The 26,730-nt window shown below is 41.4% G+C and overlaps 2 protein-coding genes across 6 annotated transcripts in view; one reads left to right on the top strand and one right to left on the bottom strand.

Moving 5' to 3' along the window:
- The first annotated feature begins 231 nt into the window (after positions 1-231).
- Positions 232-4,278, top strand: txnb (thioredoxin b). The gene is made up of 5 exons (XM_028564920.1): positions 232-378; positions 1,796-1,900; positions 2,576-2,641; positions 3,254-3,319; positions 3,892-4,278. Exons 1-5 carry the CDS (start codon positions 355-357, stop codon positions 3,955-3,957), a joined length of 327 nt encoding a protein of 108 aa, XP_028420721.1. The 5' UTR covers positions 232-354; the 3' UTR covers positions 3,958-4,278.
- A 102-nt stretch (positions 4,279-4,380) lies between these two features.
- The window catches only part of svep1 (sushi, von Willebrand factor type A, EGF and pentraxin domain containing 1), a 112,972-nt gene continuing 90,622 nt past the window's right edge, over positions 4,381-26,730 (bottom strand). Inside the window, exons 38-49 of one of the 5 annotated variants that reach the window (XM_028606200.1) lie at positions 24,022-26,726; positions 23,421-23,655; positions 22,886-23,041; positions 21,904-21,967; positions 21,559-21,732; positions 21,251-21,427; positions 20,106-20,288; positions 18,118-18,288; positions 16,659-16,754; positions 15,196-15,291; positions 14,276-14,369; positions 4,381-4,675 (exon numbers count right to left, since the gene is read on the bottom strand). In XM_028606200.1, the coding sequence (XP_028462001.1) occupies positions 4,645-4,675; positions 14,276-14,369; positions 15,196-15,291; positions 16,659-16,754; positions 18,118-18,288; positions 20,106-20,288; positions 21,251-21,427; positions 21,559-21,732; positions 21,904-21,967; positions 22,886-23,041; positions 23,421-23,655; positions 24,022-26,726 (4,182 nt within the window). In that variant the 3' untranslated portion in view covers positions 4,381-4,644. Of the gene's footprint in view, positions 4,676-14,275; positions 14,370-15,195; positions 15,292-16,658; positions 16,755-18,117; positions 18,289-18,861; positions 18,955-20,105; positions 20,289-21,250; positions 21,428-21,558; positions 21,733-21,903; positions 21,968-22,885; positions 23,042-23,420; positions 23,656-24,021; positions 26,727-26,730 lie in introns of those variants that run through there. The other 4 variants (XM_028606202.1, XM_028606201.1, XR_003695000.1 and 1 more) reach the window with 4 other exon arrangements.

A 26,730-nucleotide genomic window follows, 5' to 3' on the forward strand; every position in this document is an offset into this window, starting at 1 on the left:
ACAGTGAAAATATGACGTCGCTGACAACCTTCAAAATAAACACCGTTATTAGAGAAAACTTTGCAATGCATCATATAGAATCAAAACAAATAATATATGAATTGTCAAATGTGTACGACATAAATATGCAGTTAAAGCACATTTCACAGCCACAACACAAACCCATCGCTTCAACGCCGTGTCACAATGAAAGCAACTTTAATTTTGAAAGCACATTGACTTCCGCTGAGGTGTGGCCTGCGGTTGAGTAGTTTGACGCAGCTGCGATAAAAACGCGGAGTGTCATCTGAAAAAAAAGGATTCACTAACTTAGCCGCTTCTTGTTCACTTCGGGACGTTCACTCAACAGCTATCATGATTCGAGAAGTGCAAAACTTGGTAAGTTGTGTCTTGTTTTTCCCCCAGCTTTGGTCGTTTACCGTTGTTGGATGTCGCCATTGTAACACGTTAGTAGATGGGTTTAGCCTCCACCGACCGGACCCCCTCCCTTCACCCATTCTCTAATTTTATTTTCTAGGATTGTGATAGTTGACGGGGAGCTGGATAAATAAACCTCTCTGATGACTTAGCTAATATTAAGAGTAAAGCACCGATTTCGTTGACTGGGTGATTCAGCGTGAATTACGTTGGGTTGATAGCGTGCCGCCGCCATGTGGACTTTGCCATCTTGTAGGGTTTTTCCTGCATCGAGGAATGTTTGGCGCCCCAAAGAGGTTTTAGTCAGCGCCAAAGGAAAAAAAATCAACAGCGGCAACACGTCTTTGACTTCCACCAGTTAACCCCCTCCTCTCACATCAACAGCCGTTAATATATCAGTTTTACCGTCCAGAGTCAAGCAAGCTGTCCAGCTCTCTGGGCTGTTAAACTGCGTTAGCCGGCATCTCCACGTAACTTTAGCTAGATCGGTTGCAGAAAAGCGGCTGTGGGCTAACGTACACTTTATGAAGTGTTTGACGCTCAAAATTTCCTGGGGGAGAACCGATATCTTAATACATCCATGGGGAGGACCCACAGACCCCCCATGTATAATACATTCATACAGTCTTATGACTATGGGGGAAAACCCTGACACTTAAGAGACAAGTCGGTTGAGGTGGACAAGCTTGTTGGACCGGATACTTTGAACGCTACTTATGGGAACTATGCTGCATAATCTCTACGTGACGTTATGAATGAGGCTGTAATGTTAGCCAACAGTAGCGGGTGGAGCCGTACGTTAGTAACTTGTAGCTGGGCGTTTTCTGGACGCTCGGGTGGGGACTGTAATGTAACGTTAGGCTACTTTTATTATTACATTGCAACGCTTATTATAATAAGTAAGTAAAGTTTATTTCTATAGCACATTTAAAAACCGCTCGTGCTGTACATAGCGCATTAGCCACAGGGTAATAAAATAAAACACGTACAAATCAGTGATTTAGGCTAAAAAGTACATCGAAAGACAAACACTTAATTACAAACATAAGTGTTAACAACGTTAATACCCAAACGTTATTGCCGGTGTTGCGTAGCGCCACCATCTGTGGTTAGGGTTGGGGATAAGGTTTGGTTTAGGTAACTGTATACATATTTGTGTAGGTAAACAAAAGTATAATAACTTCTAAGCATAGTCGTTGTAATGATCTGATCTCGTGGTTTTATAAGGGAAATAGCCATTTTGTCCGGGTCCTGCACTGCCCTGTAAATGTAGCTGACTGCTAGCTATAAAGAGTGAATAAAGTGAGTCCATGTGAGTTAATCCATCACTGCTCGATCAAAACAAGTTCCAAACGTTAACTGTTTTCATTTTCTGTAGGCCGAGTTTAAAGCCATCCTGGCGGAAGCTGGAGACAAGCTGGTAGTGGTGGACTTCACAGCCACCTGGTGTGGCCCTTGTAAACAGATTGGCCCAGAATTTCAAGTAAGTGAATGATTAACTATAGTTGAATTATTTATTTGTTTTAATGGTTAGAAAAAGGAAAACCAAAGGAAGATCTTATTATTGAGTTCTTTTGTTTTTTCATACTCTAAATTTCTGTTAAGGGAGAGAAAATGATTTCACCAACAAAATGTTTTTGATACAGTGTTGGTCACTTTCATAAATCTGTGGCAATGACTTAAGATATTTAGACACACAGTAGATGCAGCCTTTTGTGAATCAATGTTTCTAGTTTGAGTTGTTCAAGGGAGCCCTTTCCTGAGGGACAGGTGGTGCTTAAGGGCAGCATCTCTTGTTGCTCAGACAACCGTTTCCTAAGCTGTTCCAACCTTAAGTAGGAAATGCTAGCTTGAGTCATCCTACTCAGATTCTAGTCTGAATATGAATACGAACTTCCCAAGCTCAAATGTTGTGGGCGGGGCTAGGCTAAGGAGTGCTGCTTAACTGGAAAATGTGATGGCTGTGCATAACTTAACTTAAAAAAAAAAAAAAAATAATAGACCTAAGATTTCAGATTTGTAGACCATACTCCTCCCTAGACTTTTTAAAAGAAATAATTTTAAATCTGGAACAAATGCATTACTATATCCTTTTCTCACAATCCTATGATCACTGATTGACTCTCCTAAAGTTTTTCTTCTTGTTCTTCTCTTGCAGAAAGAGTCAGAAAAAGGAGAGAACAAGAATGTGATTTTCTTGAAGGTGGACGTGGATGAGGCTGAGGTAAGTGTTTTTTATTTCTGTTAAGTTGTAATCCTGAAGCACCAATAGTTTTACTACAACTGCTGCTAGTACAGAGATCACCAACACACAACAGCAAGTAACTTAAAGGATACAACTCGTATTTTTTTTTTTTAGATATTAGATGTGTTGTATTGTGTTACAGACCTTAAGTCAAATCATTAATGTTATGTTAAACAAATTCAACTTGTGCTGTAGGTTGGTACAGAAAACAGAAGAGCAATACTTGAGGCTGATACTTTGTGAAACACAAAAGGCAGGCAGTGAAGGTGGAGGGAGAGGCTCAGGTGTCCTGTTCATCTAATGACTCAGTGGTTTCCTGTTTGCAGTCTATCTAAAAAAGTGCAGTCTAGCAGCATTTCACAAGTTGAGACTAAACTATTTCTGGCTTGAGTATGTTCTATATTTTTTTTTAAATCCCTGTATTCACAATATGTTCATTCTCCTTAAAGAAGACAATACGTCTTGACCTAATAGCTCCTGGTCGGTTTGGCCCATTCACATCATCTATAGCCTTGCATGTTAGCTCAAAACAGTCCTCCATCAGGGCGCAGCTCCAGCTATCTAACAGTTGTTCCTTTTGCTCTTTTATAGGATGTGAGTGCAGATTGCAAGATTAGCTGCATGCCTACATTCATGTTCTTCAAAAATGGACAAAAGGTAAGAGTGTGTGTCCGTCCGCGTGTGTGTGTCCAATTTACACATCCAGCCGAGAAGAGCAACATATTCACTCAGTCATGTTTCTGGACACCTGGTGAATTGCACTGAAATATTGACTCTCCTTTTTTTTTTTTTTTTTTTTTTGCTCTGAATTGGTCTCGATCAGCTCCTGAAAGAAATGTCTCTTTAGCTACTAAATGCTCCACTTTATTCACAAGCTAGTTGCTAACTTTGTCGGTTCATCAGCTAAGCTAAGCTGATGAACTGCTGAAGCTGAAAATAAGCCGAACGCAAGAACCAGTCAGACGGACAGATTGTTAAATGGCTTGTCGTACGAGACTTAAGAGAATTTGTTGCACTGATTATTTTCTCAAAAAAAATCTTTGCGTACAAACGGAATTCACGAATGGTACAGAGCTGGTGTACAAACATTGACCTATTGAATTAGAATTCCTTAATCTGAATACATTTTCAATTGAAATTAATCCTATTTTATTTGAATACGGTATCCTTGTGATATTTCTTTTAAACTTAAAGCTGTCTCTAACCCTCCTGTCTGTACTGTCTTTCAGGTGGACGAGTTCTCCGGTGCTAATAAAGATACACTGGTTCAGAAACTGCAAGCTTTGAGAACATAAAGTCCCACCGACCAATCCACACACACACACACCCTCGTTGAATAAACCACAGTAGTCCCTGTTGTCCTTTGTACATGCCTGAGAAATTCCAGTTTGACGTCATGTACAATACCCATCATGTCTTCTATTCCACACAGACGACAATTGGTGACACATTCTAGTCCTGTCAATTTGGTGTATGTATTTACTGTCTTATCTGAAATTTGATTAAAACCTGATGAAACCGGAGGAACACTTTTAATTCTGTTTTTATATGAGACTGGCTTTGCTCCTGACTTTCTTTGTCGTGTTCGAGGTGGATTTAATAAAAGGTGAATTACAGGAACTTTGTACGTGTCTAATTCCCGTTTGAAAAACTTAAACTTTGATACACAACCCCTTGCTGTAAGAACAAATCTCATTTTAAAAGGGCATTTAATGGCATTTATGCTTTAATAAAAATGTGAGAATAGTTTACACACATACACTGGACAATCACATCAATAGTTTTTACACATCATACAAGTATATAGCAGCATATGTTTAATACTGTTTAGTCTCTATATGAAAAAATACAGCTTTATTTTACAAAATGGTTCTTGCTTTGCCTTTGCAGAGAGATGAGAATGAATGGTTTACAAGTGTAACAGTTAAATAAACAAGAATTCCCTTCATAAGACGATTCACATGGAGCAGAGTGGAAGCTTTTTAGAAGTGATAGTATGCCGATTTCCTTTTCCTGCAAAGAGGGAGAAACCGTAGTCAGTCGACATGTATAAAATTAAGGCTTAGTCTGTGAAAAAAGTTGACTAAATACACTGAAAGAGAAAAAAAAACTAACTGTACATTGAGGCTGAGCGTAAGAGCTCATGAAGAACTAAATAGACTATTACTGAAGGGTCATTTGTGCTACAGATTCAGAAGTCTTTTCCTCATTTTATTACACTTAAAAGTAAATGTTGCTACCCATCACCTCTATATCACATTTCCATTCTCAGAATTATGCTTGTTTTACAAGTTAAGATGACATAACCAGAAACAAACCGAATCTGTGGATTTGTTTTTGTTTACAGTTTCCAGATTCAGCAGACTGTTTATCTGCTTGGGCTGGAGATGTGTTTACATTCTATTTTTATTTTTTAAATCTGCAGAATTCTGCATCCGCAGATTCCTTGTGGCCCTGCTCATAACTGATGGCACTGTCAGTGTTGATTCAAGTTAAGATTTCCCAGAACGCCTTTTGACAACCTACAGAGACCGTGTAACGTGCACACTAGTATCCAAGTTGGTCTTGCCCTAGATTTGGTCATGTTCGTGATAGGAAGTTCCCATGGAACATAGGGAGACCTGGGGCCTGTTTCACAAAACCAAGATAAGGGATTAAGCCGGGATTTCCTGGTTATCCTGGATGAATTTAGCCTTGACTCGGTTTCACGAAAACAGAGGCACATAAATCACCATGGAGATTTATTCTGTGCAGCTAGCCTGGTCCTGACCAGGCTAACAGCCAGGATTTATTTAATCCTGGAGCCTTTTCTGTTCACTCAGCAGTGGTTTTACCCTTTTCTTATCAGCCTGGATTAAAATACAACAGGTGCATATTGCTGTTCATTTAAGTACTGTTATTATTTAAAGTTGTGACCATTATTTTTTTTTATAATTATAAATTTGTCATTGTTACTGTTATATTGCTGTATGAAGACTGCTGTTCATATTTTTGTAAGAAGTTTGATGAATATATTATAGCAGTTGTTGAGATAATTAGAAAAGGCTGATCAAATTTAAAATGAGTTTTAAATGAAGTCTGTTACTAAGGGCAATACATACAATGCTGTACATTTCTATAGTTCCCCAATGCACCTTAAATTATTTTAGTTTATAATTTATTTTTTTATTCTTTAACAATAAGGATCATGTTTGTTCTGCTTCCATGTGCATTGTATTTGGCATTCTTAGCACACAATTTGTGTTGTCCAGTAAACTGGGACTATAATTTGGGAGGATTGTACAATTTTAAGAACATATCCTAACTGTACAATCCTCCCAAATTATAGACTTAGTTCACTGGACCAGTAACTATCTAGTGATGTAGGCTACTGTACATTCATGTAACAACAGGGAGAGGACACCTCAATGGTTTTTGACCTTATATTTTGCCTGGGGGGAAATAACTGATGAATATACTCTGCTCCATTCATGTTTATAGTGTGCATGGAATTTATCACTTTATTATCTTTATAGTTTCTAGATTTTACAGTGCAATTTCTTCAGTGTTTTTATTTTCTATGTCCATATATACCAGGGAGCAAGGCATATAATATGTAGAGAAGGAAACTCGTCCTCTAGAAAAAATAAAAAAACGTGAGAAAAAGCGTGACAGATAATAGCGGACAGACTAAATGATAGTCTAAAAATATACATTTATGAACTACTGCTCTTAAATGAAACCATTCAAGTGTCACTTGTCATTTGCAAAAACGAACACCTGTACACTTTGCATTAAAAGCGAGTAGTGGAAGTTAATATGACTTAGGAAATTAATATTTTAGCCAATGAGAGAGAGGGAGGAACAGAGTGAAAGAGATATTTACGCTTCATATTCTAGCGTTATAGAAAATGGATCTTCATGGTAAATTTCCTGAGTAACATTATCTTCTGCTTACTTTTAAGGCAAAAAGTACAATTGTTAATTTGTGCAAATGATTAGTAGCCTAATCATTGAATGGTAGGATTATGACGGTTTCCATTCAGAGCAGTGGTCAGTTAATGTATATATTTAGGCTGCTTACGCATTCAGTCGGTCCGTGATCGTCTGCTACACTTTCTCTCGCTGTTTCAGTACAGCGGCCGTGTTATTTTCTTTTTATTCAAATAATGTGTTTCACGTCATCATACTTCCACAAGAAGCTGCTGCTCACTTTGTATAAAGTAGCCTATGTACAATGCGTATTCTCCATTTTGGCATCAGTAAATCTGTGCTCGACCTCGCGGTCTTTTGAGGAAATCCGTGGACGCGCATCTATCTGAATTAGTTCAGCCTGGCTCGACCTAGTCGCTCCTCCTCAGCCTGGCTTGGCCTTCGTGAAACGCACCAAGCCAGGATGCACAGATTAGACTAGGTCAAGCCTCGCTTTATCAGTTATCCTGGATTTATATATTCTGCTTTTGTGAAACAGGCCCCTGGTATATCATTTCCCTGTATACATGACTCAGCCATTATCCAGGTTTCTGATTGTATGTGTGCAGGTGTGTCTTTGACATCCAGCCGGCTACTGAGCAGCCTGAACGCTCCTTAATTTATAAACTGCAGGATTTGGCATCTCCCTTTGATCACCAGTAACGGAAGACAAGATTGACAGTAATGCTTATCCTTTGCATTTAGGGGTCAACGTTTCACCTCCGTTTTAGCATGTAATGTATAGCTTCATTACACATTATCATCATATCTTGTATTACACTAAGTGAACTCTATGGAACTTGAGTTGAGGACACACCTGCACATGACAGGTCAAGTTTGTATTGTACAAACTGCAGTATCTTGGCTTCTTTAGGAGTACTCAAGATGGTGCAGAATTCAAGTTTCTCAAAACCAGGATAAAAGCTTATTTCCAGTTAAACCTAATTTCACAAAGGGTATGAACTGTAACAGTGTTTTACGTGGCAAAAGTTTCCACATAAGTAATTAAGATGCCTGTTGAAACAGGTGCCAGCTTCCTCCTGCAACCGTCTCTACAGAAAAACAGCAGCTGCTGTGGTACAGTGGTACTGGATGTATGGTTAATCAGATAAAACGTATAGGCGGAAACCAGTGATAGACCAATAAAAAATACTAGGGGCAGATCCTGTGTCAAATACGCAAGGCTCATCTAATAACTAATATTGCTGAGAAAGCTTTTCCAGCTCATAGATTCATCCAAAAACCGCTGATAAAGATGCTCCTAGTGGATGACTCATAATGAAACTATGGACTTCTCGTAAAGCTTATTTGTTTAGTTTCCATTCAACCGGCAGTTTGGACAGTGTACAAAATAGAAGAGCAGAGTGAACCTACAACAAAAAATGCTAAATAAGTAGATTATACGTGACCCCAGCTAAGTTGCCTCGCTTTAATTCTAACATACCAGATACCTGCGTCAAATGTAATGACCAAAAAGGAACTTTATTTCATTGTATGTGGGAGTGTCCACAGATACTCTCATTCTGGAGGACGGTGTTGGACCTGGCACGCCAGATCACTGGCGAGGAGATGCCCCTTAGCCCTAAATTATGCTTATTACATCTCTACCCAGACAGCTTTACAACCTCTAACAAAGTTAGGTCTCTACTGAATATTGTTTTTTTTTAGAAGCCAAACGATGCATTGCTTGCTCATGGAAATCTGACACACCTTGTGGCACATCACAACGGTTGAGGGGAATGACTTTTTACTTAGCTTTAGAAAAGATAAGTTACACAACAAAAAATAGGCTTGATAAGTTTTGGAAAATTTGGAGCGTTTTCTTCAATTTCCTTGAGAATAACGATATGGATGTGGATGGTTGGAGTGATAACTAGCTGCTTTTTGTTTTTTGTCTAAACAAGATAACATTCTCGTAATGTCTGTAGTGTGCCAGCTTGTGCTGTCATATGGCTTAGATGTTGCCATTAGTGAAATATGCGACACATGCATTTCAGATCATCTGCCTGTTTTATTTACTATGGTTGTCCACTGCTCGGACACTTTGTCTGTTTCCCCCGCACGTTGTGTCCGTGCAATTAACCCTCAAACTGCCTCACAGTTTTCTGCTGCTTTTAAAAACTCAGGGCTAGATTTATCAAGCCGTTTGTGCCTGTTTCCAGGCGCTATTTGGTCGCAAAGACGGACGTAACCGATGCGGGCTATTTACAAACAGGGCGCACTTGGGTAAAACCAGATTGTCTGCCACATGAGCGAGAAGAGACAAGTTGCGCTTTCAATATGCGTTCGTGGGAGGGTCGTGGGGAAAGTGGGAGTTCCACCCAAAAAGGTGGGAGGATAAGCGCAAAGTGCGCCTAATTATATATTCCGTGGTATTTACAAAGACTGTCAGTAAGAGCGCGTCTCTATTCTGCGGGGGAAATTCTCCGCCTCTTAAAAGCAGGTCTAAACCAGCCGCAATCGAGTTTCCTCGTAGACCTTTATGCCGCTGGTGAAATGGCAACAGTAATTTGAGCAAGACGAAGACATAGGCGAGGCTGAAAATATTTTTAACACAAGAATCACACTTTGTCAGTGAACACAACATCATTTAGCGTTACAGATCAAGGAGCCGTGCAATATTAGAGTTACTGGAAGAAATCAAAGATGACATTGAATCACCCACTCAGCGTTCACATTCCATTCCAGCAGTTGTTAAACTCCTCGCTACTATACAAATATTGGCAGCAGGATCATTTCAAACAGTCATAGCATCAGCAGTGGGAATATCGCAGTCTGCACTCAGCCATATCATAGCACAAGTACCGCTTCGCTACAGCGCAATTTACGGTATAGTGGGCGGAGAAAGACGCTGATTGCCTGATGGGTGTCAGGGTTGATAAATACTACGCAAAATGTGGAAGCATAGCGTGCGCTATTACCGAACTCGCATAAACAGACGCAGCGCAAAGTGCGCTAGTGTTAGTAAATCTAGCCCTCAGTGCTTTACAATCTTGGTGATTTTCTTAATGTGGAGGAACTCGCCAACATCTTTGACTCTACTTGTACAGAGATACTGGACTCTGTTGCCCCACTGAGGGAGAAACGCACAAAAACTCTTAAAGAACCTTGGCTGAATGACAACACCCGCTCTCTCAGACGGGCCTGCAGAACAGCTGAGAGAAAGTGGAAGAAGGACAAACTTCAAGTGTCATTTCAAATTTTAAAAGACTTATTACATAAATACCAGGGAGTAGTTAAATCTGCTAAAACTTATTTTTTATCTCACCTGGTTGCTAGTAACACCCAGAGGCCTCAGGTTCTTTTGAAAGTGTTTAACTCTCTTATTAACCCTTGTGAAACTGACTGTGCTGTGCCATCCACATTGTTGTGTGAAAACTTCCTGAAACACTTCATAGATAAAATTGCTGGCCTGAGCTTTTCATCCCCTGCTTTTACCAGTGACCCCTCTGTTAACTCTTTATGCCCGGCTGTCTTCCAGCAGTTTGAGCCAGTTTCACTCCACCTTCTCTCTGACATAGTCAAGCAGCTTCGTCCGGTTAATTGCCTGCTGGATAGTATCCCTGCACGCTTACTTAAAGATGTTTTTAAACATGCTGTTGTGCAACCACTTTTAAAAAAGAAACATTTGGATCCGTTAGTTTTGTCTAATTTTAGACCTATTTCTAAACTACCCTTTTTATCTAAAGTCTTGGAGAAGGTTGTTTTTAATCAACTTCAATCATTTGATGATTAGATGATTTTAGTATTCATGAAAAGTTCCAGTCTGGTTTTAAGCCACGTCACAGTACTGAAACTGCCCTCCTAAGAGTCTACAACCACCTTCTCTTAGCGGTCGACTCAGGAAACTCTGCTGTTTTAGTGCTCTTAGATTTGACTGCTGCCTTTGACACTGTCAACCACTCTATCCTTTTATCCCGACTCAAAGTGTTGGCATTACGGGCATTGCCTTAAAATGGTTTGAATCCTACTTGACAGATAGGAGTTTTGCTGTCCACATTGGTAACTGCTCTTCATCTGCTGCCCCTCTTTCTTGTGGGGTCCCCCAAGGTTCCATTTTGGGACCCATGCTATTTTCTTTGTACATGCTGCCCTTAGGGTCAATTTAAAAAAAAAAACACAACATTTCTTTCCATTGTTTTGCAGATGATGTACAAATCTATTTGCCTGTAAGAAACAATGAGAAGGAAACTATCCAGCCGTTGTTAAACTGCTTGAGTGATCTCAAAATATGGTTGGTCTTAATGATAATAAGACCGAAGTTGTTGTGTTTGGACGTGCTGAACATTTCAGTGCCTGTGTAGATACTCTCGGTACTTTAGGTTCCCAAATTCGTCCTTTTACCAGAAATCTGGGAGTGATTTTTGACAGTGCTTTTAAATTTGACAAACAGATTAGTTCTGTTGTTAAAACTAGCTTCTTCCAGCTGAGACTTTTGGCTAAGGTCAAGCCTTACCTGCTACGTAAAGACTTTGAAAGAGTCATGCATGCATTTATTATGTCCCGTTTAGACTACTGTAACTCACTGTATGTTGGATTGGATCAGTCATCCCTTCGTCGGTTACAGTTAGTCCAGAACGCAGCAGCTCGACTTTTAACCGGGACTAAAAAGCGTGACCATATTATACCGGTTTTGGCCACGCTCCACTGGCTTCCTGTTTGTTTCAGGATTGAATTTAAAATTGTATTAATTGTTTTTAAGATCTTAAATGGGTTCTCGCCTTCTTACTTATCAGAGCTCTTACATGTCCACACGCCTGTCAGAGCACTGAGGTCGTCCAATCAGATGCTCCTCGATGTGCCCAGATCCAGGTTAAGAACCAAAGTTGACCGAGCCTTTTCAGTGGCTGCTCCAAACCTCTGGAATAGTTTAGCTAGTCATGTAAGAACAGCTCGGACCATTGAAACGTTCAAGTCCATGCTTAAGACCCACTATTATTCATTGGCTTTCAATTCAAGTTGAGCTTTGATATCTTGACATTATTGACCTTATTCTTTTTCTACTGTCAGTTATTTTGTATTGTACATTGTGCCTTGTTTGTGTTTATTGTTTCGTTGCTTTTGGAGCATGTTAAGCACTTTGGTCAACTGAGGTTGTTTTTAAACATGCTATATAAATAAAATTTAACTTGAACTTGAATCTGTACTATACGGTGTTGAGATAAACAACGGCGGTATGTTTTCCTATAGATGTACAGATTTATGACTGTGGGTACTAGAGCTACTACATTTGATTCTTGGTCTAGGTTTTCTGTTTTGTGTTATGTGCCTTGTTGTACTGTTTTTGTCTGTAAAATGTACACAAATTTCAATAAATACATGTATGCAAAAAAAACAATGCTAAATGTCCAATAAATATTTAAATGGAGCCAGTAGGATTTAGATTTTCCAATAAATGTGTGTGTTCCAAATATATGTTTTCAAGTTAGCCTTATTATCAAGTCTCAGCAACTATCCTTCAACTGGCCATTTCATTTGCACATGAAGTTACTTACTTTACTTTCAGCAAAGACATTAGTTTGTATGATATGCAGTCACAACGTCACAGTAAGGCAAAATAAGTCAGATTTTTACACAATACACAATATATATTGTACATACACATTAGAGGATGGATACCCAACGTGAGCCCGATGGGACCAGACAGGCCGTACAAATATTTAAAAAATATACCAGCTCTAGTCTCCAATTACAACAAATTCAACTTAAAATTAAAAATGCATTGTTTAGGCTACTAAACTAAAATAAAAAATAAAACCCCTCCCTCTCCTCCCAAACCCGTCCCTACAACCTTGAGTTGAATAATTATTAATTTCTTACTCACTGTAACTTGTATTCTTTATTCTTTTATTCTTGTATTTGTTTATTATTCTTTTTTTTTTAATTGCCTTGTTGCTGAAAGGTTCTGTAGAAATCAAGCTGCCTTGCCTTACAGCCTCAACCTGTCAGTCAGTCTCTGGGGCAGATAAACCACAGTTGTTCCTGCTTGTCAGGAAGTGTACATCAACAGCACCGCAACCGCTTTCGCCTCGGCATACCTCTCAAGTCTCACACATTTCAACCCGTTCACATGCTACACCTTGTATTTCTCAAGCAGAGAAATTACCAGGATAACGCCCACCAAGTTGCGCCGCTATTTGTTAAACAGTGGAACAGCTAGAGGAATCAAGTGAGTTCCCCATAGAGTTCAGAAGGCCCTGCCACGTACCAGCTGAGTGAGTGCGGATTGCTTTCGTCGCCGTTTGTGACTTTGCCCAAGATTGAGTGACAAGTGTACTCGCCCTGTAGAATCGTGTAATTATGACTTTATATATGTAAGAAATCAACATAGAGGAAAAACTGGGTAACTTTAGCGCCTATTTTTATTATTATTATTATTATAGCTACATGTTGAATCGGCTGCAGGGCTACTCTGACAGTTTTATATTTTTATAAAGATACCCATTTTATAATAGGTCTACCCATAATACTTTTATAACAATACCCATAATTCCAATATTCCTTCCTTTGACACACTGACCTGCTCTCTCCTCTCCCTTTATATTACAATTATTATTACTATTTGTGTGTATCCCGTCCCAGAAATGCTTGTTACTAATCCTAGCTTCTGGGGAGTTTACTCCCCGGAGTCCTTATGTTTTTTCCCCCAGAGTATTTCCTTGGAGAACGTTGGCACCAAGATCCTGGTTCCAGCTGTCGCCGTGGTCCTGCTGCACTCCCTGCTGAGCTCAGCGGTGCCCTGCAATGTCATGCTGCTTCCTGTTGAACCCTGCTGCTTCCTGCTGAACCCTGCAGCTTCCCGCTACATCCAGTCACTGTTCCATTATTAATGTGACTACTATTGCCACTGTTCATCACACCCCCAACCGGCCCGTCAGACACCGCCTACCAAGAGCCTGGGTCTGTCCGAGGTTTCTTCCCAAGAGGGAGTTTTTCCTTGCCACTGTCGCACTGCTTGCTCTTGAGGGAATTACTGTAATTTTTGGAATTGTTGGGGCTTTGTAAATTATAGAGTGTGGTCTAGACCTACTCTATCTGTAAAGTGTCTCGAGATAACCTATGTTATGATTTGATACTATAAATAAAATTGAATTGAATAATAATTTGGAATATCTTTTTGTTTTTTCTTTCCTTTTATTTTTACTGTACAACCTCCCAGCCCCCATTGTGAAAACCTTTGGCCTAGGCTATTTCATTATATTTTATCCAGACAATGCATAGTCTTAATTATTGAACACACACACACACACACACACACACACACACACACACACACACACACAAAGGAATACTGAATTAAATAAAAAATATATATATTTGTACGAATTTATGTGTAATTTATCAGATCAGACTCCGTCCCTACCCAAACCCCTGCCGCCAAAATCTCACTTTGAACTTTATTCAAAACTTGAGAGCCCTGTCTGATTATCATATCGCAGCAAACGCTGTCTACGTGAAGTTTTGAACAACTGTAACCACACTTGCAACCACTTTGTCAGCATTTCCGTGACTAACTGGGACTTCAACAAAACTGCACAGTAGTTTGCTCCGTCCGCACCTCTGCGTGTGTGTGTGTGTGTGTGTGTGTGTGTGTGTGTGTGTGTGTGTGTGTGTGTGTGTGTGTGTGTGTGCGCGCCGGAGCGTTTGTCTGTCTCTTATTACCTGGAGCAGTCGTGTCCGCTCCAGCCTGAACTGCAGTAACATCTGTTCGGCCTGATGCATCTGCCTCCATTCAGACAAGGTGATGAACACACAGCTGTGGACATGGCACACACACACACACACACACACACACACACACACACACACACACACATTAAAACACAACACAATCCTCATCCCTTTTTGCTCATAAGTCGCAAAAACAATGAGTTCTAGAAAGAAGGAAATATTCTGCCTGTCTGGGTTTATGATAAAGTAGCCGAGTCCTGTTCTAATACTGCATTCTCTCGGCAATGAGAGCGACGAGACAATGTCGATGCCAGAGAAAATTGCTGCTGCAGTATTCTGGTGGAACTACCCTTTAAAAGGAGGGCTGATTCATCTACTGCACAGTGTGTTTGCACTCTACCGTCATGACAGACAGATGGTTAAGTGCTCACTCATTCTTTGGTGAAAGCCATTATCATAAACCCCCATTAACACTGTCATTGATATAAAAAACAACAACATCCAATTAGTTAAATATTTGAAAGGTAGAAAAGAGTAAAACACAAGAAAAGCTAAATTAATAAAACAAAATAGGAAACAATATCAGGTAGTAATATCAAAGTTTCAAAATTAGAGATTTAAAAGTCATACATTACGTTACTACATTATTATTTACTAACAATTGTAATTCACATATTTATAAATGTTATGTATCATTAATAAATATCAAATACATAAACAGAAAAAAAACTGGCGTCACACAACCCCCCTGAGTCAGTGGTATCAGGAAGATAATGACAGAGACACAAAAGGGAAATCTGTTGCTCTCTGCATGCACTCCATTCCTATTAAAGGGGACAGTAGGTGAGCAGGTTTACCCACATATGTACCAGCCTAAACATCACACCCCACTGACTCACACATGAACTCACCACTGTGACAGCGTGTGCCGGTCCACCCGGTGGGACACTCGCACTGGTAGGGTGCCACACAACGGCCTTCATTCAGACACGGCAGGATGCAGATCGCTGCGATTAAAGAGGAGAGAGGAGTGTGAACAGGAAATCATTTAAGACCATCAGTCCGCTCTCGCTTTATTGAAATCCCAAACATTTGATTCTGTTTTGAAATTCAATTTGTGACCCCAGGCTTGAAAGAAGCATATTTTAGTTTTTAGCAAATGTACAGCAAAGTTCAAAAGAAATAACTCTATTCTTTATTTATTTTTTTTAAAGATATTGATTAGGGACGTCATTAAATTGCTTTAGCAAAAAACTCTGGTATTTAATTTACTTTTATAATAAACAAAAAAAAAATTAATTGCCCCTCGGGGACAAATAAAGGTCTTGAACTTGAACTTGAACAAAGAAAACCAGAAAAATCCTTACATTTAAAAAGCTGGAATCAATGAATGTTAAGCATTAACTCGATAATTGAGATAAATAAAATGTTTATGTATTATCTGTTAATTAGTTCACTGACTTAACGGTTTTAAGCACTATAATAATCTGCATAAATCTTAGGCCATGCTGGAATTTAGCTCAAGTAACATTTAACACTGTGTTGACTATTGGCTATTTTTTTTTTACTTATATGCACAGCGGTGCTTTGAGCTAAATGCATCAGCATTCTGACATGCTCCCAATGACAATGCTAACATTCCTATGTTGAACAGGTTTAATGTTTACCATGTTCACTGTCTAGTTTAGCGTGTTAGCATGCTAACATGAGCTAATTAGCACTAAACACAAAGTACAGCTGAGAATGTAATGTCAATAGTTTTGCAGGTGTTGGTCATAAACAGCACATTAAATTGACTATGATGATGACTTTAGCTGAAAAGTCAGAAGAACACCAAAGTCAGTAGACGTCATCCTTTTCAGGAACCATGAATGTCTAAAGCAAATTCTGTGCTAATCTATCAAGTAGATGTTGAGATATTTCACAGGATATCTGCAAACTCTGACCTGCTGACGACCCTTGACAAAAAGCAGGATTCTTCCTCAGTTGCTTAATTGTGTTAATCGTTGTATTTAACGGCTTTTCAATCCACGTGAGAGCAGTTTCCAATCTTGGGTTTTGATTTTTGGTGATTATTGTTCCTTTAACTTGTGTGTTGAGTGAGCAAGAGACAAAATGTCTAACTATCTGAGTGTGTTTTGTTGAGGTACAAAGAATCAATGACAATAACTCTGTCAATGTCTCAGCTGAAAACAACCTTTCATCCTTTATCCCTGGCTCTCTTTGTGCACCTTTGTCCGCTGAAACCTGCTTAGCAAGCTGGTTCGCGTGTTAGTGAGTGTTTGTTTGAGTCTGAATTGTAACGCACTAAGGATCACGTTACGATTGTGTCAACAGCGTTCGCTAAATAATCTTTTATTGATTCAATACTTACGCTCCTCACAAAGTCGTCCCATCCAGCCCTCGGGGCAGGAGCAAGTGTTGGGCCGCTGACACACACCTCCGTTCTGGCAATGCAACCAACACACCGCTGAGGGAGAGGACACACACTAAGTCATGTCACATTCTGATAAGAGGAATGCTACCCAAAACACACACACACACACACACACACACACACACACACACACACATTATATTCTGCATGTAGAACGACACATTTTTATATTTCACATACAGAAGGCAATCTTCTTTCAGTACAGAGGAGAGGTATTCGATCCCTTTCCAGTGAAATAAGAGGAAAACCATGTTTCAACAACAACCTCGTGCACTAGAACAAAAGCAGCATTCACAAACCTGCAGATTAAATTACCCCCCTGAGTGTGTGCGTGTTTCTGTGTGTACATGTAGACAGGAACATGCACAAACCCAGCAGCTGTTAGGGAAAGGATAGCCTGAACCCAGCCCTTCTTTTCATATGTAAAACATGTAAGTGGTCATTTGTATTTCATGTAGCTTGGGATCGGCTGTGGTTTCTCTTGAAATTTGCAACAAGGGAAGAAGCTCATGAATATATGGGACAGATTTCTTATCTGTACCTATGTTTGTAAATTGTGTAATTAGTCTGTGATGTTCACTGCTTTTCTAGTTTTTCTATTTTGAACCCAATTCCCATCTGACCACATTTCTGCCCCACATTTGACAGGAGAGTGAACTTCATGTTTTAACCGCAAACATTATATAGTGTTCAGTTTATAGTTCTGTATATGGTCTGGCTCGGGCTGATAATGGATCAGAATTCCAACTTTGAGGACTGTCTAATCTTCTACACAACATATCCTAAACCTGCACTGGATTCTGGAACAGAGCCTACTGTAAGACCAAACAAGTCTCAAACAAAGCTCTTCCACTTTGATCATGAAGGCCATCCACCAAAACCAAAACTGTTTTTTTTGCATAGCTTAGAAAAAATGACCACCAAACAGTTGATGCGCTATAATTATCTTGTCAGGTCACATTGTATATTTATATCCACAGGAATAAGAAAAAAACACCAATAGGCGATACAACGGCCCTTGAAATGCCAAGCCCATAACAACCTGACACAGGTTTCTTCCTTTAACGGGGCTGGAACCAGGATTTATAAAGTACTCATATCCGAGTGCACAGGAAGAGGCGAGAGGGAAGAGGTTCTGTGGTGAAGCTGAACCGCATCCTTTCCCAACCTTATTTGGTAAGGAGGCATTAGAAGACAGAGAGAGCAGGCACTGGGACGTTAATAACCTCCAGAGAAAATTGTATCTGTTGGGGATGAGCAGTGGCAGTCCAGAGAAGAATTAAAAGCAGAGAAGCAGCACAGCGTCATGTTGCAAAAGGGACAGTCAGAAGAAGCAGGAAGTGTCCAGGGAAAAGGGGAGAGTCCCTTCTGTTGAGCACAGAGGTGTTTTCTCTACCTCTGCATGTGGGAGGTGGCGTCCAGGTGCCGTTCTCCAGACACCTGCTCCTTCCAACGCCCTCCATGGCGTAGCCGCCAAAACACGAGTACACCGCCACGTCCCCGAACTGGAACACCGCCCCCCGCACCACCCCATTGGCCACATGGAGGGGGGGGCCACAGGACACCCCTGTACAACAGCCCAGATGGAACGACCTACGAGTTACTCACTCCACGTTTTCTGTCTCCTCTGTCTAAATTATTATCTGCCTTAACATGCTGCTACTTTACTGAAAGGCCTAAAAAGTTGATGAGCATATCAATCTTCTGTTTGAGCAAACAGGAAAATCTATCTGCAAATCTGCAAATCTATGTGTAGTGGACAAAATGAAAGAAACACCTTACAGTATAGTACAATTGCAGCTTATTATGTTAATCTTTTCTTGAGACTGTCAGAGGTGTTCATAAAAACTGAAGCCTCCCATTGTTTCTCTTCCTGTTTCGGTAGCCTGTTAGGTGTTTGACACTCATGTACCAGCAATTCAAGAAGTGACTTTTTGGACAACACTTAACAGAAGAGTCGCTTTGCAACAATATATACAAAAAAAGTAACAAAAAAATTACTTAAATTTCCGTTGGTGTCAACAACAACTGAGCAATATGAGCTTCAAGAAACGTTTGTTGGGGCTTCTAATGTATATGTAAGGTGTTAATGTTATTTTGTCTACCCTTAGCATATTTATGTTTTTCTATCCCGCATTACCTGTGAATTTCATGCAACATATCCAAATGTGTCAAATACTTCAGTTGTGTGGCTCGACAATCTGTGGACTACCTCCCTATGGCCAAAAGAGGACTGAAAGGATTACAGTGAACAGGCATATAGGGGAATAAATACCATGCAAATACAAAACAAAAAGCCATAGCAACCTAAGCACCATTGTTTTGCATATTCAAGACAACTGCACGCAAGAAAGATCACAGGATTATCTGACAAAGGTTGCCATAGAAGTGGCAGAGGTGCCCATAATTAGTCCAGCATACAGGGGACCAACACAGGGTTTGATGCAGCCCTGTTTGTTTTGATAAAAGCTCAGTGAGAGACGGACAACAACAGAGAGAAATGGTACTTCAGCTATCAGGCAGATTGAAGCCAACAGCCATGCAAGCGTAGAGAAGTGTTTGGCAGAAGACAAGGGGAGCATGCAGAGGTGTGAAATATCAAATACACAATTTCTACCCGATTATCTCATGAATTATGACATGATTTGCTAGTCTTAGTAGTACATATCAACACCCAATCCAATCATTACATTTGATTGATTTCCCCGAACATAACCAAATCACATGAACTGGATCTCAGACTGAGCAAGGAGAAGCAAAACAATTCATAATTTGTTTAGGCCAAAAGTGATATTTGAGATTTGAAAAAAAAAAAATTTAATAATCTGGACATGCTATATTGACAGAAACACTTAACATGAACAAACATGGTTGGAAATGATCCGTCAAAATTGAAAGAGTTGTGACAAACGCATGTGTTGAGACATAATCATTTACAGTCGAACAATAAAGTATAAACTATCAGATGACTTGACATTTTGAGCAGTAAAAATCACTGCAAATCAAGTAATTAAAATAAGTATAAATTATAAAATGAATTATAAATAAACACAAACTTAAATTTAGAAGAATCAAGGCAAAAAATACAAAAAAGAAATCAACAATTATCATATGTACTGCAAATGATGTTTACCTGTCTACCAACATACAGTATGTACCAATACTGATACATCAGTATTAATATAATATTTGTCAATATTAGTGGCATGCTGATGGATTGGCCAGGCTTTATTGTTGATGGATTATGTGGTGACATATTGTAGGTGTGTGGTTTTACATTTATTTTAAATAAAATATATACTGTATACTTGCAGATATGAATCAACAGTGACGCTTTCCCAAAGAAGATATACAATGTTTTTCACCTTCGAAGAAAACACCTACTTTCACACACAGAGCTGATGGGGCTCCAGGTCTGGTCTGGCCTGCAGGTGATGGTGCCGCTGCCTTTCACCTGCTGACCTTTAGAACAGCTGACACGGACCGACTGTCCCACATGAAACTCCTGCTGGGATCCGTTCCTGCTTCTGTCCTCCCTCCAGCCTGGAGGAACCGGGCAGGACTTAGCTGTAAGTACCAGAAGTGAACGATTATTGACTAATTGTCTTTATGTGGTTGACACACTGTAGCTGTAAGCAATAAAAAAGTATTATTTCTCACATGTTTACCACAGACACAACACATTATGGCATAGCTAACATGGGTACTGACGATATATAACAGATGTTTGGATTTGAGACAGTTTAAAAATCTATCTTTATATGGATGTTTAAGGGAGAGAGTAAAACTTGTGTACCCCAAAACTTTTTTTTGTTTCTGTATTTATAGTATATCTGTGATACCTATAAAGTCTAGTGTAAGGCTGTACTTGGTGATATTCCTTTCTCTGTGTACGTAAATTGGGGGTAGATAAACGTAATGTAATCCCACCACAGACATTGCAATACTGTATGCCACAGAGGAAAGTAGCACCTTACACGTTTCACAGAAGACAGTATTAATGCAGGGCAATATTGCAGTATGTGCTATATAGAAGCCTCTATTTCTATGGTCACTTGATATTTGTTGTTATATATGTTTGGGGTCAAAAGTGCATACAAAGAAATGTATGTTAATTTGAGTCCACAGTTTGAGTTTCATTTTTACACATATCCTGCTGCAAGACTCAAACTGTCTCTAAACTATTGAGTAAGAGGAGCTCCCACTCACTGACTATTTTGCCACAGGTTATGTTGTGAAACAGATAATGAAACTCAGTGATTTTCCAAACAATTTTGAGTGTTTGCTTGCACTGTGTGGTCTATGTGATGCAAATGTTTGCCAAATGCACAGGAGTTTGACAAAAGCAACCATTGCAACAAGGATTGTGTTGACAAGCTGTAAAGAAAGAAGTCAAACATAACAGGAAACGCTAGCAGCGGCAGGTAGTAGTGACTAGTGAATTAATTATTTTTTCCTATCACACCAGTTAAACGCCCCCTGTATTCTGCATGCATGTTTCTGTGTAACTCTCTGTCAGTGTTTCTCACGTCGGCAGGTGGGGAAAGCGGAGCTCCAGGTGTTGCCCCCCATACACACCACCAGAGAATCTCCCACCAGGTTGTAGCCTTTATCACACTGGAACTCCACAGCACGCCCTGTGTTGAGGTTGTGCTCTTGTGCTTTACCGTACAGTATCTGTTTCGGACTGTCGCAGCCTTTGGCCACTGACATGAGAGGAAATAATGGAGAGCAAAATCATGATTCAGAAAGAGAAACGGTACTCTAGTACTTGAGTACAGGTAGAGCCTTCAACAAATCAGCTTTTAATTCATTGTTTACTGGCCATCCTCCGTACCTTCACATGTAGGTGCTGGCGGGCTCCACGTGCCGTTGGCTAGACAGATGAGAGTCTTTGGGCCGACAAGCTGCAGGCCGGCATTACATACATAACTGGCATTGTGTAGGTAAGTCTCTCCTGACGTCTGGACCTGTGCATGTTGTACTGTGGGAGGAGGCCCACAGGATTGTGCTGAGAAGACAACAGACGAGTGTAAACAACATGTGAAAGGTGTGGTGGTATAGATGTATGTGTGTACAGTACAATATGGGACAGATTTACAATGAGACAATACAAAGGTAATATATCGCAGAATATTGCAAAGTTTAAAATCGCAATAATATTGTATCTTGACAAACCTACCAACACACACTGGCTGGGTGCCACTCCATGTTCTGTCTCCCTGGCAGGTCTGGATAGAGTCTCCCTATGATAACAAGAACAACATGTAAAGATACAAGAACAGTAGACAACCTAGAAATATTGATGTGTAGAAATAGCAGGAAACACAATAAAGTTAAGATCCATAATATAGATTTTTTTTCATGTCGGACTGAAACAATGAACTTTTTCATTTACATAATTATCTTACTGCTGTTAAAGTTAGCAGATTATCCTCTTTGGGTGTGTGGTCAGTGTAATGAAAGGCACTGTGGTGAGTATTCAAATTGCAGAGCATATCAGTGAGTATCAGTGTATCAGGAACAGAGTGAGTCAGCTCATTATGTTTGCTCTGTAACTGCACTCTCCTATTGATTGCTGAGGAGAAAGCATGTGACTTTCTGTAATCTGATTGTCATTAGCTCAGCCTGTTGTTTAAAAGCACAGTGCAGGAGGGGAGAGGAAGCCCTGTGTTGTATTACAGGAGATGACTGAATTTTCTTTTTGAAGGCACTATTGTACACAAATCCTATCTTTTAATATTATTTTTTGGCCATTTTTAGGCCTTTATTTGACAGGACAGCTGAAGACATGATAGGGGAGAGAGAGGGGGAATGACATGCAGCAAAGGGCCGCAGGTCGGAGTTGAACCCGGGCCCGCTGCGTCGAGGAGTAAACCTCTATATATGGGCGCCCGCTCTACCAACTGAGCTATGCGGGCACCCATGCAACTTATATCTTGGAAAATATACGTCGTTAAGTTTGAACTCACAGCAAAGCAAGAATGTGTTCTACTACCCACAATTTTGAATTAGAAGTGGTTTTCCAATACAACTGTGTTTTTGCTCGTCTTCGTCATGTTGTTTTCCCCGTTTTTGTTTTCAGGTTAGGTCATTTATATATTATAAACGATTACAAATCTACTGAAACTCTACAGATGGAAAGTTGGCCTGATGAGCGGTACCTTCATGTCAAAGCCTGGCAGGCATGAGTACATGACAAAGTCTCCATAGTTGTAGCTGTCCCCCTCGGTGACACCATGAAGAAGAGGAGGTGGTTTCTCACAAACCACCAGGTCACAGGAAACTGAGGAGACACTTGGAGCCCAGCTTCCACCCAGCTTATCAAACCATACAATAGAAAGAACAGGAAAGTACTACATTATTCATGGTTCTTAATTGACATGTTCAGTGGAGGTATTTCTTCATTGTCAGCCCATAAGTGCTACTTCTTTAAATCCCAGTGACGATGCACAATGTTTTAAACACTATGTAACAGCAAACAGACTGAAACATTTCACGTCTGCACTCCTCTAAATCTCAGCTAGGGTTTCATTATCAAAAAAAACTAAGTCAGATAAGAAAGCAGGTCACAACAACTTCTTTGCATGCACATAAAGTGACCAAGAGCAGCTTGTTAATCATTATTCAACCAGGAAGTCACATTAAGATTAAGGATCTGAGAGACTTAGACAAATAATTGACCAATATCTTTCCTACCTGGCACTCAGCCAGTGCTGACCCCTGCAGGTAGAGACCAGAAGGGCAGGAGAGGGTGATGGTGCCTCCAACAGGAGTGAGATCCTTCCCAGTGATTACAAGATGGGGGATGGAGAAGTTGGTGGGTAGCAGGCAGGGGGAGGGGCTGCACCGAATGCTGTGTTTGGACCAGGTTCCGTCACTCTGGCAGGAGAGAGAGGCTGTCTTTGTGGCAGAATTGAACCCATCCTCACACCTGGAGAGTGAGAGGGAAAGAAGAAATAAAGAGGGGACACATGGGAAAAATAGATTTGGAAAAACAAAGCAGTTAGTCTTGGATATGGATATTCAATAAGTTTGACAAATATACGGTGCAGACAATCATCAAAAAAAAAAATCTGCAAAACATCTTTACTGAGGGTAGAATTATTATTTTTTTATGCAGGAGTGTAATTGGGCTATAGTTTTACCTGATCCCACAGACTTACAAATGTTTGCAAGTTTTGTTGCAAAAATATTCTGGTGTAATAAAACCAACAATGCACATGCACTGTGTTGGCTAATGTCCATCAGAAATGGCAGAAAAATAAGGTTTTACAAATGCCATAAATACAGTATTCACCTGTATGTGATCTGGTTTGGGAAGGTGAAGCGGTCTCCCACCACCTGAGCGTGGGCTACAGTTGGAGGTTTTCCACAGTTCATAGGCTCACAGCTGAGTCTGGGTTCCCCCCACCTGCCGTCTCTTCCACAGGAGATGTGTGGGTACCCCTTTGACTGGTAGCCGGGCCGACACCTGTATACAGCTGTGTCTGAGAAGGTGGCACTGCCGCCCTGCAGTACCGCGTTAGGAACCGTAGGTGGGGCGACTCTGCACCTCCCCCGGCTACACACAGGCACACCGGGGCTCCACACCCCGCCCTTCTCACACACCGCCTCAGAGGGACCCAGCAGCTTGTAGCCGTCGTCACACTGGAAGTGCACTAGGTCTCCGCAGGCGCTGTCGCCACCAAGAACCGCACCAAATTTCACCACAGGGAGGGCACAGACGCAGGGCCGACACTCAGGCACGGTGCCCACCCAGAAGCCTTGAGCGGAGCACCGCAGGATGGAATCCCCGACTACCTCATAGCCATCAAAGCAGACGTACTCCACCACGTCATCGTAGTTGAAGCTGGAGCCGTTCAGGAAGCCGTGACTGATGTCCTCGGGTGGATCACAAATTATGATGTCACAGCGAGGTTCAGGTTTGTCCCAAAGTCCATTTGACTGACAAATGTGTGTTGGATCTCCTTTAAGTGTGTATCCCTCATCACATTCATAGTTTACCTTGCTGTTGAAGCCAAACTCTGACCCCGACACACTCCCATTGGGTATTGGTGGGGGTTTGCCACAGCGGGCAGGTACACAGGTAGGAGACCCATGGCTCCAGGTGCCATCAGCCTGGCAAACACTGATAGATTTCCCTTGTAGGAGGAAACCGTGCTGACACCTCAGTTCTATCTCATTATTATAGCTGTACTCCTCTCCTGTAAAAGTAATATCACTTGGGACTTTAGGGGGACCACAAGATACTGGCTCACACCAAGGCTTCTGTCCATTCCACTTCCCATCCGCCTGGCAGGCAATAGTGTCACTACCCTTCAGGACAAATCCAGGACTACACTCATAGTGCAAGACCTCAGGATACACGAAAGCCCCTCCGTGAGCTGTGCCATTAGCGATAGCGCCTGGGTCACCACAGGAGACAGGCCGACAAACTGGGGCGTCATTAGTCCACAGTCGACCTGATACACACTGCCTCACATGCTCCCCCTCCAGCTCATAACCGTCCTCACAAGTATACTTGACCATACTTCCGAGGGAGGTATCAGTAACATTCACCCAGCCATGCTCTGGACTGGGTGGTGTTTCACACTCTGCTGGGACACAGGACGGGGCCGTGCCGTTCCAGCCTCCATCTTCCTGACACACCAACCTGGTGGGGCTTGTGAGGTCGTAACCTTTGTGGCAACGATACTCGATAAATGTCCCATGAAGGAAGCTCAAGTCCATAGGTGAGGCAGCATAAGAGCTTCCTCCCAGCTGCTTCACCCTAACATATTCCCCAAAGTCAATGTGAGGAGGCAAACCACAGTCCGAGGCCACGCAGACAGGAACAGAAGTAGACCAGCCAAACTCCTCACAGGTCAAATGGTCCTGGCCTACTAGCTGGAAGCCAGGAAAGCAGCTGTAGAAAATGGTGACCCCGAAACTGTGATCCTGGCCCTCTACGAATCCATTTTCAACAGGTTGGGGTGGGGTGCAGGATATCTGCACACAAGCAGGTGGCTCGATGTCCCACTCCCCACTGGCCAGGCACTTCAAAGTCTCTGGGCCTTGAAGACGATAACCACGACGACAGGAGTAGGTGGCACTGTGACCAAACTGGAGTTTTGTATAAACTACTTTTCCATTGGCTGTCTGTTTAGGGATTGAGCATTCAATTGGGCGACAAGAGGGCACCCCTCCAATCCAGAGTCCATTTTCTCCACAGAGGACAGTGGAGTTGCCCACTAAATTATATCCAGTCTTACAGCTGTACAGTGCTTTGCTGAGGTACATCAGACCCTGGACATCAACGATACCATTAGAAATCTCCACAGGCTGAGGGCATTCAACAGGGATACACTCTGGGTAAGGACTGCTCCACTGCCCGCTGGCTAGACAGGACACAGAGCCTTCTTTTCTTAAAGTAAAGCCATCCATGCATGTGTAGCTCACCACGGAGCTGAAAGGGAAAGGAGGAGAGGACAAGGAAGGGCCACCAAACGACACTTCAGGCAGTGGGCCGCAAAACACCTGCTTACACACTGGAAAGGTGTCGTTCCACTCCTGGGATGGGGTGCAGCGGAGGATTCTGGCCCCCTCCAGTACGTAGCCATCCTCGCAGGATAATTCCACTGTTCCAGATTCAGAATCCAGGCCCTTCAGGACCAGGTGGTTCTCCTCCAGCGGCGGCTCTGGACACTGCACCGGTGAGCAGCGAGGACGCCTCGTCTTATCCCATCTTCCGTACTTCAGACAGGTCCAGGTGGCATCCCCGGCCAGCTCGTAACCCTCATCACAGACATACTGCACTTTTCGGCCCACTTGGAAATCAGATCCCCTGTAATGTCCATGGGCGACATTGGGAGGAGGGTCACAGGTCAAAAGGACACAGGTGGGAGGGTCGTTGTTGGACCACTGGCGGTTGGCTTGGCAAACTCTATCTGGACGACCAACAAGCCTGTATCCTGCATGACAGGCGTACATCACCTTGCTGTTGAAGGTGAATCGAACTCTGCTCTAT

Source organism: Perca flavescens, chromosome 19 (assembly GCF_004354835.1).
Source record: "Perca flavescens isolate YP-PL-M2 chromosome 19, PFLA_1.0, whole genome shotgun sequence".
NCBI classification, from domain to species: Eukaryota; Metazoa; Chordata; class Actinopteri; order Perciformes; family Percidae; genus Perca; species Perca flavescens.

What these genes read in the sequence shown, in the direction of transcription:
- txnb (XM_028564920.1), top strand. Translation starts at nt 355, where the DNA reads ATGATTCGAGAAGTGCAAAACTTG. An exon ending in AGATTGGCCCAGAATTTCAA is followed by an intron (nt 1,901 to 2,575) that starts GTAAGTGAATGA and finishes CTTCTCTTGCAG; the next exon opens with AAAGAGTCAGAAAAAGGAGA. An exon ending in TCTTCAAAAATGGACAAAAG is followed by an intron (nt 3,320 to 3,891) that starts GTAAGAGTGTGT and finishes ACTGTCTTTCAG; the next exon opens with GTGGACGAGTTCTCCGGTGC.